Source organism: Chrysochloris asiatica, unplaced genomic scaffold, assembly GCF_000296735.1.
Source record: "Chrysochloris asiatica unplaced genomic scaffold, ChrAsi1.0 scaffold00151, whole genome shotgun sequence".
Lineage (NCBI taxonomy): Eukaryota > Metazoa > Chordata > Mammalia > Afrosoricida > Chrysochloridae > Chrysochloris > Chrysochloris asiatica.
Window position 1 is genome coordinate 1,905,498 of NW_006408669.1, and position 11,833 is coordinate 1,917,330.

Here is an 11,833-nt window from a genome sequence, read left to right on the forward strand (position 1 = left end):
GAAAGAAAAAAAAAATTTTTTTTTTATAGCAGTACAAGAGATCGCATGATAAAAATCACTTCATTGTGTTAAAGCAATCCATGCACCATAAAATTGGGTGTCGGTGAAATGCTTGAGGAAATTGTGGATGTAGATATTAAACTGTGCCTTTAAAATAGAGATTAAATTGTCAGAGCCTTAATTTTTGCCTGTTAAATGAAAGGGAAATGTCTCTTTAAAAGCTTTAGCAAAGTTTACAAGAGTATAAAAACTCTGAAGAAATGAGAAGATAAAGAAATGAAGCAACAGATAATCATTCCTTCAACAAATCCATGCTCACTCCTGTGCTAGAGAATGGGATATATTATCGTGATGAACCAACCCACACCTTGTTTTCTTGGAGCTTGTGGTCTAGTGGGGTTAAATAGACACTGAATGAGCAATTCATCAAATACAGAGCTATAAACTAGATTATGTAGTATAAAGGCAATAATGATGATGACAATAATAATATAATGTCAACACAGAAAGTACTTGCATGTGATATATATGTATTTGTGTGTGTTCAGAGACCTAGTGTAGTGATGTAGGATAAACACTGGACCAAAATGTCAGTAAATCCCACAAACTGCTCCTTGGAAAGCCTCTACAGGGTCTCTTTGAGTAGGAATCAATTCAACAGCAACAATATATATGGTGTTGCTTAAAAGTGTCATTGAGCCGATTCTGACTCATCTGACTTATGGCAACCCTTTGCAAGTTTTCCAAGGAGTGACTGGTGGGTTTGAACCACCAGCCTTTTGGTTAGCAGTCCAGTGTTTATCCTATATACATATATTCATTTAGCAGTCCTGGTGTGGCAATGTAGGATAAAGAAATACAGGACTCCTAACTGTGGGAGGGAGAGGTAGTTAGAAGTGAGTAAATCAACTGGTTTTGTTCTCCATAATAGATGAGTGATGGAGGCTGCATCTAAGCATGAGGGCATAGGAGGTAAAACAAACCAAGAACAACAGCAAAATCATAGCGGACCTGTGTTCTAGAAGCTGTGAAAGCCCCATGCTAGGAGCCAGTAGAACCACCTTGACAAGGGATGTACTATGTTCACATGCATCTCATCTGTCAAAGCTGATCAATCAGCTGCCTTCAGTGGTAATGCTGGCATACTGGTGTTTTACTGCCATGCATTATTCATCTCAGCATTAATCCCAGCTCTGTTAACCACTGCCCTAGGGTCTTCAGGATCAAGAGGGGAATATATGGTTTCAGAATTGTATTTCTTTATGGGAATGTATAAAAAGATGCTAGTTATAAGCACTTAACACTACAATTCAGTAAGTTAAATGTGTGTAATCAAAGTAATAAGCAGAGACTACTTATTATAGTATCAGGAAAATTTCTAGACAAGTAGAGCAGACACAATTAGTTATTCCTTTATTTCTATGCAAGCTTTACTTAGACAAATTCTATTTCTGGACAAAGCATATTCAATTGAGCTGCCTAATTAGTAGATAAGGAAAACTTATAAAACAAAAAACAATGAACTTTGTAAAAATGAAATTCTAAAGCATTGTAAGTTTAGTTTTTGATAGGCAGTAAATGAAACAGTAAAGTAGTTAGCATCTCCCAGAATCATATGAAAGTAAATTCATGAGGTGAAACTAAGCCTATGAGTAACACCTATAAACACACACACATATACAGGACACACCCATACACACCTACACGCATGGTGGAGACAAAGAGAAGAAAGAGATAGGAAATGAAATGAGAGACTTAGACTTTTTTTTGGGTTTTGCTATCAAAAAATTAACTTCAAGTTAAGGATATAAAATAAATCAATACTAACCAAAAACTGTCTAGTATTCCCAATAATTGCAACCCCTTTTATTTTATAAGGTAAGAATCTGAATGCAACATGCGTTACTGAATCTTCTTTTCCCTTTATTATAAAAGTAATAAAGGCATATTGAAAGTTAGAAATTGCAAAGGGGCAGAAAGGGAAGGAAAGGCATCTTCCAAGGATAACTACTTTTCATAATTTTGTATATATTTTAGGGTTTTTTTTCCTGTATCCATCAATGTATGATACACACTCACAGTAAAATGAATTCATTTTGCCTTGTGTATTAATTTTTGTAATGTTTTTAAAAATACAATTTAAGGAGTAAAACCATTTTCCCATGTCATAAATATTCTTTTCTAATATTTTAAATAGCTTTGTGTTTCCCTATTTTATCTAATTATTAGTATTTTAAAGTAGTGCTTTATTTAATTTTGGTGGCAGTATATATAGCCCAGCATGCATACATACATAATTTCTGCATTAACAATTCAATAAAACTTCACATTGTCAGTCTGTCTCTACCTATATTGTCCTATCATGATTAATTTAGACTCTGTATATAATTTCCTATTTTAGAGAAATATGTTTTGTAACATACAGACTAAAGGGATTTTAAAGTAAAGTGCTTTTCTGCACTCACACCAACATCAAAGAATTTCATCATTATGTTAATGTTAGGATTTAAGTATTATTTTATTGCTTTTTATCTATATTTCGTTATTATAAAAATTAACATTATAATATAAATTTATACACTATTAATTTATTCACTAATTTAAAAGATAAATGTAATATTTCATGATGTTTTATTTTTTCTAATGAGTGATCATTTATTATTGTTTAAAAATATTACATTTATTTAAGCATATGTGTTGCAAATGATTTCAATGTAATTTCTATGATCAAGAAAATATGATTTTCTTTTTTTAATTGAATTAATAGTGTAATTCAACTCATGTAAACTTTATGTGAAATAAGAAAATGGATACCAATGTTTTCTTTCATCTTCTACCTATTTCAGTGCTTGGAGTTGCTTTGTTGTAGATAGAAAAAAAGTTCCTCTTTGATTGTTCTGAGGCTTTCCAGACAGCATGCAACAGAACACTCCAATCTGTACTTTTCTAGCTAATGACCTTGCATCAGCCAGAGTTATCAACTCAAAACGAAAAGAGAGTCCTGTATTTCCCCTGCTCATTTTTTTCCCTCAAAATACTTTGCATTGCACTTATAATAAAAAGGTTTTTAAAATCTTCCCACGCAGAAAGTCTTGCTTAACTTGTCTCCAGCCTCTGTCAGTTTTGGCCCCCATGTGGTGTACCAGCCTCACAGTGCTCTGACCACAAAGATTCTCCTGGTCATCCTCTACCCCAGAAGCTGCTGTGGGCCTCAGCCTCAGTCCAGGCTCTTTCCTTTGTTTAGAAAGAAAAACTCCATGTAGCAAACTCTTACCATATGTTAGGTCTGTGCTTACACCATGTCACTGCCTCAGTGAAACCTTCCCTGTTTCCTATCCCATCTAAAGTAGGTCTCCATGTTATATCCTCTGATATATTTTAAAACTAACCAAAAAGGGTACTGACGAGTTGATTATGACTCATGGTGGTCTGGCCTGTGTCAGAGTAGAGCTGTGCTCCATACTGTTTTCAGTGGCTGATATTTGTAAGTAGGCCCCCAGGCCTTTCTTTCAAGGCATCTCTGGGTGGACTTGATCTTCCAACTTTTCAACGTCCCAGTGCCATACCCATTTCATCACACAGAGACTTCACATCCTTTGGTAAGACTCTGCTTAGTGTCAAGAACTCTTATTGCATATTGTGTCTAAATTCTGCTCAGGTAATACTAATGATGAATAACTCTATATAATAATGTTAATTTTAATGATAATTAACAAAACACAAATAACAATCAGTCTTGGCATAGCAGCATAGGATAAGCACTCAACCTTAAAGTCTACTTGAATTGCAAGGTCAGCGGTTCAAACTCAGAATCACTCTAAGTTAGAACCGACACAATGGCACTTAAAAACAACAACAACATCTACTTTTCTTAGTATTAGATAATGTTTGAAAAATTAGACTAGTGCCAAGTTACCAAGTTTTGGTGACATCTTATCCATTATAACTGAGAGCTTTTTCTACTTGCTTTGACTTCTTAAAAATCAAGGTTATTTCATAGTTTCTGCAAGATCTGCTTTCTCTAACTAGTACTTATATTCCACTTGCTGTTGTTAATATTCCACTTACATATTTTAAAATAATATATGCACTTACAAAAGTCCCTGGGTAAGAAAAACATGTAAGTGTTCAGTTACTAACTGAAAGGTTGGCTGATAGAATCCATGTGATTGAAATACACTTGAAGACACTTTGAAAGACAGTCTGAGAGATGGACTTCTGAACAATTACAGCCTGGACAACCTATGAAGTACATTTGTGCTCTGCTCACATGCCAAGAGGATTATTTCATTCAGTTGTGAGTGGTTGTTAACAGGGTTAGTTGTGATTATAAAAATTTAGAAACCTAACAATGGGCTTGGTCAATTTTTCCGTCCTGCTGGATATAAAATGGGCCGTGTTGGTGACACGAATGACGGTAAGCTCCCTTGCTTCACTAACCAATCTCCTTCTGACCTCAAGTTCTTGGAAGTTTAGTTAAAGGCCTGATCTGTTCACCAACTTTTACCACCTTGTGAGCCAAAGTGCCAATTTAGTTAGCAGTTCAGTATTTATTGGACAACAAGACTCTGGAAACAGCCTAGTTGGTAATTATCCAAGGTATGGATAAGTAAAATGTAATGGATGCATACTATAGAATAAGAAGTCATAATTAGCTCTAAGCAATAATGCAGTCATGGGTATAGATCTTTAAAACAAGAGTGCTAAGTGAAAATAGTAAATTCCATTAAATCATTGTTTTAGTTAGTTGCTGTTGAGTGAGTTCCTACTCACAATAACCTTTTGCACAACAGACTTAAACACTACCCAGTCCTGTGCCATCCTCAAAATGGTTATTATGCTTGAATCCATTGCTGCAGCCACTGTGACAATCCATTTTGTTGGGAGTTTTCCTATTTTTTGCTGTCCCTCCACTTTACCGAGTATGACATCTTTCTTAAGGAACTGGTCACTCCTGATAACATATCCAAATATGAGAAACAAAGTCTCACCATCCTGGACTCTAAGGAGCATTTGGCTGCACTCCTTCCAAGATAGATCTGTTTGTTCTTTTGGCAGCCAGTGCTGTGGGTTAATGCACCAGACTGCAAAGCTGTTTGAACTACAAAGGTTGGTGGTTCAAGCTCACCAGCTGCTCCTCAGAAATCCTATACAGGGTCGCTATGGGTCAGAATTGACTCAATGGCACTTAACAACAACAACAACTAACATCATAATTCAAATGCATCAATTCTTCTAAGGTCTTCCTTATTCATTGCCCAATTTTCATGTGCATATGAGGTGATTAAAAATACCATGACTTGGGTCAGGCATACCTTAGTGTTCAAACTGATACCTTTGCACTTGAACACCTGAAACAGGTCTTGTGCAGCATATTTGCCTAATATAATACATTGTTTGATTTCTTCAATGCTGCTTCCATGAGTGTTGATGGTGGAGCCAAGCAAAAAAAAAAAGTCATTGATAACATCAATCTTTCCTCTGTTTATCTCGATGTTATTTATTGATCCAGTTGTAAGGATTTTTGTTTTGTTTACATTAAGGTGCAATCCATACTGAAGGCTGTACTCTTTGATCTTCATCAGTATTTTAAATCTTCTTTACTCCCAGCAAGCAAGATTGTATTTTTGCATATTGCAGGTTGTTAATGAGACTTCCTCCAATCCTGATGCCACAATCTTCTTCACATTAAATCATAATGTAGATCTACTTAGGCAAAATAAAATTTCTCACTAAGAGCAAAATACATTTTTCAACAATGCATAAATATCCTAGTACTTGCACCACACACATTAGGCAAGGTCCCTTTTTGTAGACATGGAAGTGTCGACAAATAAAACAAAACAAGAGAGAGACTTTGAAAGAAAAAAATAGTCACAGTATGCTATTAATTATGGGATATAGCTAATTCAGCTCTGTTCTTAAAACAGTCAGACAAGCAAACAAAGGCTGTGTACCCTCCTTTTGTTTTAGTTTTTTATGTAAAATTCCATGCAGGTCCCTTTCCATTATACAGCAACGTGATTCTCCTTCTAGTAAACAAACGCAGACCTGGAGTTCATCTGAAGCACAGAGGCACTTTTTCTTTAGTAGGAGCAGCTTCCTTTATTCTACAGCTTCATTTGAGGACAGGGACATTTTCCATAATCACCAAAAGTACTATTGTTAATTGTTAGGTGTTGTCTAGTTGATACAGACAGGTAGCAATGTTATGCACAACAGAACAAAACACAGCCTAATCCTGTGCCAACCTCACAATAATGACTACTCTTGAGTTCATTGCTACTAATCCATCTCACTGGTGGTCTTCTTTTTCATTGACTCTCCACTTTACCAAGGATGATGTCATTCTCTATGGACTGGTCCCTCCTGATAATATGTCCTAAGTATGAGAGACAAAGTCTGGCCATCCTGGCTTCTAAGGAGCATTCTGGCAGATTTTTTTCCAACACAGACATGTTTGGTCTTTTAGTGGTCCATGGTACTTTTAATATTCTCTTCCAACACCATAACCAAAAGACATCAATTCTTCTATGGTCTTCTTTATTCATAGTTCAACTTCCACATTCATATGAACTTATTGAAAATATCATGACTTCGGTCAGGCTCACCTTAGACATCAAACTGACATCTTTGCTCTTCCATACTTTATAGAGGTCTTGTGCAGCAAATTTGCCTGATGAAATACTTCGTTTGATTTCTTGACTGCTGTTCCTCAAGTGTTGATGACTGATATGAGCAAAATGAAGTCTTTGACAACTTCAATCTTTTTTTCCATTATCTTGATGTTATTTACTGGTCTAGTGGTGGTGATTTTAGTTTTCTTTATATTGTGGTGCAAACTTTACTGAAGGCTGTGGTCTTTGATCTTTATCAGTAAGTATTTTAAGTCCTCTTTGCTTTCAGCAAGCAAGGTTGTATTATCTGCATATCTCAGGTTATTAATAAGTCTTCCTCCAATCTGGATTCCACATTCTTCTTTATATAATCCAGTTTCTTAGATTATTTGCTCAGCACACAGACGGAACCCTGGTGCACACCTTTCATAAATTTAAACCATTCAGTGTTCCTTTGTTCTGGTGGAACAACTGCCTCTTGATCTATGTACAAGTTCTTCATGATTACAATTATGTATTACAGAATACTCATTCTCTAGAATGCTGTCTATAGCTTGTCATTATACACAAAATCAAAAGCCTTGTGTAATTAATGAAGCACAGGTAAAGATCTTTCTGTCATTCTCTGCTTTTAGCCAAGATCTATCTGATGTCAGCAGTTATATCGCTCATCTATGTCATCATCTGAATCTGCCTTGAAACTCTGGTAGTTCCCTGTCAATGTACTGTTACAGTCTTTTTTGAATAATCTTTAGCAAAAATGTACTAGCATGCAATATGAATGATATTGTCCAATGATTTCCTCACTCTGTTGAGTTACCTCTCTTTGGAATGGGCTCAAATCTGGATCTCTTCCAATCAGTTGGCCAGGTAGCTGTATTCCAAATTTCTTGGCATAGATGAATGAGTACCTCTAGTGTCAAATCATTTTGTTGAAAGGTTTCAATTTGTATTCCATCAATTCCTAGAACTTTTCTCTTTGACAATGCCTTTAGTGTACCGGGGACTTCTTTCAGTATCATTAACTTTTGATTATATGCTATTTTTGAAATGGTTAAACATTCACCATCTCCTTTTAGTACAGTGACATTGTGTATTCCTTACATCTCTTTTGACTACCAAAGGTAACAGATCTAAACCAAGATATGCACTAATGAGAAAAAAAAAAAAAAAAAAAAAAACAAAAAAAACAGTAAATGGGAATAAATTGTGGAGACTTTTAGGAAAGTAAGGTGTCCAACATATGGAAGCCTATAGAATGACAGATTTATCAGATATATATGCATTCCCAATTATCAGTTTAACTTTATTTCCTATATAACTCTCCATACATGCAGTATTTTGTTTCTTTCTTACACTATAATAAATATAACTGAGAAGTGTGATAAGTATGAACTCTTGCCTAAAGAAGTTTATTTTAATTTCCATACTGGAAAACCAAGACATATTGACATAAATATAAAAATAGTACAAGAGACTGAAATAAATAGGTTATAAATGGCAAAATACTAAATATAGATTGTTATCCCTGTGTAAAAGAGCCTTCTGAGGATTAAAAAAAGAAAAAATTCAACATAATAGTATGACCAGTAATCCTATTTTTAGCTTGGCCATGTTTACAGATATGATAACTAAGCTGAGAGGAGCAAGAAATATCTAATAGCTTTGAATTACCAACTTACACCAGGAAATTCTAACTTCATTCTCAGCTTTAACTATTAAACAGATTTTCTTTTATCAACTGTACTTTCTCTAGAGCTTATTCTGTCAAAGATAAGAAGTTCTTTGGTCAATGGGTGGTTTTGAATGGAGAAGAAGGAAATAAATCTGTGCAATCGGATAAGAAAGGTTGTCATTGTATTGGGTAATAATATCCTGTTGGGAGATTTAGTATTTTCAGTCAAAAGGTTTTAAAGACTCATCATGTGTGTGTTTCTTATTATTTGCGTCTGCATCCACTAACTTAGAGATGAAGTTTTTCTTGACAAATAGCAATTATTGAATATCCTAACAATTCTGGAAATATTTCTTTTTTAAAAAATTAAAGCAGAGAGCAAGAAAGAAAAGTGAGCAGAATTATTTAAAACCATTAAATTGAAACTATTTTTAAAAGATCTGTTTCTGAGAGAAATGGCTTTGGAGAAGTAAAATATGGTTTTTTTTTACACATAACTGGGAAAACACAATAAAATATGCTTTTCTTAACATCTTGCAGCACAGAACATAGGACTGATGTTGGCTATAAGTATATATGATATCGCTTTAAGTTTGAAAGCTTTTGTCCGTATTTTCATCTCCCTTTACCATTGTTAGTACATTGTTAAAATTGAAACTTTGTCAAATTGTGGTGACTTGGGTGATGCTGTAAAGCTATGCCACAGGTATTTTAAATATCAACAGTGTCACCAATGGATCTATTTCAGCAGAGCTTTTAAATTAAGACAGAATAGGAAGAAAGAAAGGTAAACTACTATCAAGTAAACTGAAACTTTGATGAATGCCAGCAGAAGGTTATCAGATACAGTGCTGGAAGATAGAAACCTTATGAATAGCAGTAGAATATTGTCAGCTATAGTGCCAGAAGATGAGTCCCTCAGGTTGGAAGACACTCAAATACTACTAAGAAAACGCTGCTGCTCAAAGTAGAGGTCACCATGATGACATGAATAGAGTAAAGCTTTCAGGACTTTCATTTGCTGATGGGGAACAACTCAACATGAGTAGAGAGTTCTGCAAACATCCATTAATAAATGACATATGGAATGTACAAAGTATAAATCGGAAAATTGAAAGTTGTAAAAACTGAAATGGTATGCATAAAAGTCAGTATACTAGACATTAATGGGTCACTATGGGTTGGAATCAACTCAACGGAATTTAACAACAACAACAATGGTCTGGTATTGGTTATTTCTTATCAGAAAATAACGTAGTCAAATATGCTGGAATGAAAAATTCAAGAGGAATGGAATTACATTAATTGTCCAAAGAACATTTCAAGAATGTTGAAATATAATGCTGTCTGTGATAGGATAAAAATCATAACCCAATAAGGAAGACAAGTTAATATTATTATTATTCAAATTTACATATCATCACTAAAGGCAGTGATGATGAAATTGAAGAATTCTATCAAATTTTTCAGTCTAAAATTGATCAAACATGCAATCAAGATGTATTGATAATTACTAGTGATTGAAATGCAAAAGTCAGCAACAAAGAGGAAGGATCAATAGTTGAAAAATACAGCCTTGGTGATAAGAATGATGTTGGAGATTACATGATAAAATTTTGCAAGACTAATGACTTATTCATTGCAAATACCTTTATTTTTATTATTGTGAATTGACTGATAGTTTTCAGGGCATATCTGAGTATAAAACTGATGTTTTATACTCAACCAATCATATTTTGTTTCATTGCAATCATTATAATATCCTCCAGGCACCATCAATTAACTGTATTTGCCTCTATTCCCCACCCCCACCCCTTTTTTTTTTGCATGTATACAAAACACACAGAAAATATATACTCATTTAAATGCCAAAGGGCACATTTTTCAAGCTAGCTTCCTGCCCACAGGCACACAGTCCTTCTCATTCATGGGTCTACAGTCCTCAGCTTCTCTATCTCTCTATGTCATTGTCTTCTATTTCTGCTATCACTGTTTTTCTGGTTAGGATCCCATGCTTCACTCATGCTCCTCTCTCATGATGTTCCTAGGTTCCTCTGTTCCTGGAATGAAAGATTTACTACTCCCCACTATTTGTTTCACATTGTGGCACCGTGGTTTAATGTGCTGGACTGCAAAGTCAGTTTGAACTGTAAAGTCAGAGATTCAAACTCACAAGCCACTCCTAGGAAACCCTATAGAGGGTTTCTATGGGTAGGAACTGACTTGATGGCACTTAATAAAGAACAAGACCTTTACAGTTCTGAGAATCACAATTAGTCAAGATATCAGCTACTCACTATTGAATTAAAAGAATCTTCCCCCCATCCTCCTTTATCCCCTTTCACGAGACCCATATGAACAAGAGGAAAACTCTTCAGTGGAGATCCCACTTTACCCCCCTCATCCTGAAACTAGTCACATTCTTGAAAGCTTGTAAGTAAGTCACTTCATGCCTTTATAGCCCCCCATTTTTAGGAACTAATGCCTATATTGGCCATCCTTATCAATCCTTTATACTGAGAGGACAGGCTTGATCCTTGTTATGAAGGCTCCTTCCCTTTCAATTGGCATTTTCAGCAAATACATCCATAAGCAAAGGTTCAGTTCATCAAGTTGTAGTAATTTATGCTTCCTTCCTTTATCAAACTTCTTTATCTTCCTCTAGTCAAGTTCTGATCAGCAAGCCATCCAAACTAGGTCAAATGGGCATCAAAATTTTGAGCATCCTTGCATGCCTCCCCCACCCCCCACCCCCACTTCAGACCAACTAGACACTTCGCTCTCAGCTCTAACCCTCAGTGTCTAGGTCAGTGTTCATGGGATTGGGAGTTCCCAATTCTCCCTAAACTTCAGACCCTTCCATTTATCTCTCTTATTTCAAGGTTGATGGGTGCCTGTCTATCTTTTTAAAACAACATACAAGTGTACCTCATCAGATGGGAGATACAGGAAACAAACTGAGTATCTGTGTGAAGAGATAATGATAAAACTGAATATCATTAGCCAACAATAAAGACCAGGGGCCAACTTTGGACCAGACCATCAATTGCTTATATATATACACCAATTTCTCATATAGGCTGTAACTGAAGAAAATTAAAACAAGCTTTTGGGATCCAAAAAATAACCTTGAACATATTCCACTTGAATTTAGAGACCATCTTAAGATCAGATTGATGCATTCGACATTAATGACCGAAGAGCAGAAGAGCTATGGGATGACATCAAGAACATCATACAGGAAGAAAGTAAAAGGTTATTAAAAAGACAGGACAGATTAAAAGAACAAAATGGATATTAGAAGAAATTCTGAAATTTGCTCTCCAGCATAGAGATTGTAAAACAAATGGAAGAATTGAGAAAGTAAAAGAATTGAAGAAGTGAAAGAGCTGTTCCAAAAGGGAAGAACATGCTCATCATTTCTCAAACTAAAAGAATTGAAGAAAAAGTGTCAAGCCCAGGGTAGCAATACTGAAGGACTCTATGAGCAAAATATTGAATGATGCAGAGAGCATCAAAAGATTGAAGGAATACACAGAGT

General features: G+C 35.2%; 1 protein-coding gene across 1 annotated transcript in view; it reads left to right on the plus strand.

Annotated features, from left to right (window-relative positions):
• The first annotated feature begins 4,351 nt into the window (after positions 1 to 4,351).
• Positions 4,352 to 11,833, plus strand: part of LOC102831403 (60S ribosome subunit biogenesis protein NIP7 homolog) — a 166,886-nt gene continuing 159,404 nt past the window's right edge. The window contains exon 1 of the mRNA XM_006870788.1: positions 4,352 to 4,417. Within this exon, the coding sequence (XP_006870850.1) occupies positions 4,352 to 4,417 (66 nt within the window). The remainder of the gene's footprint in view (positions 4,418 to 11,833) is intronic.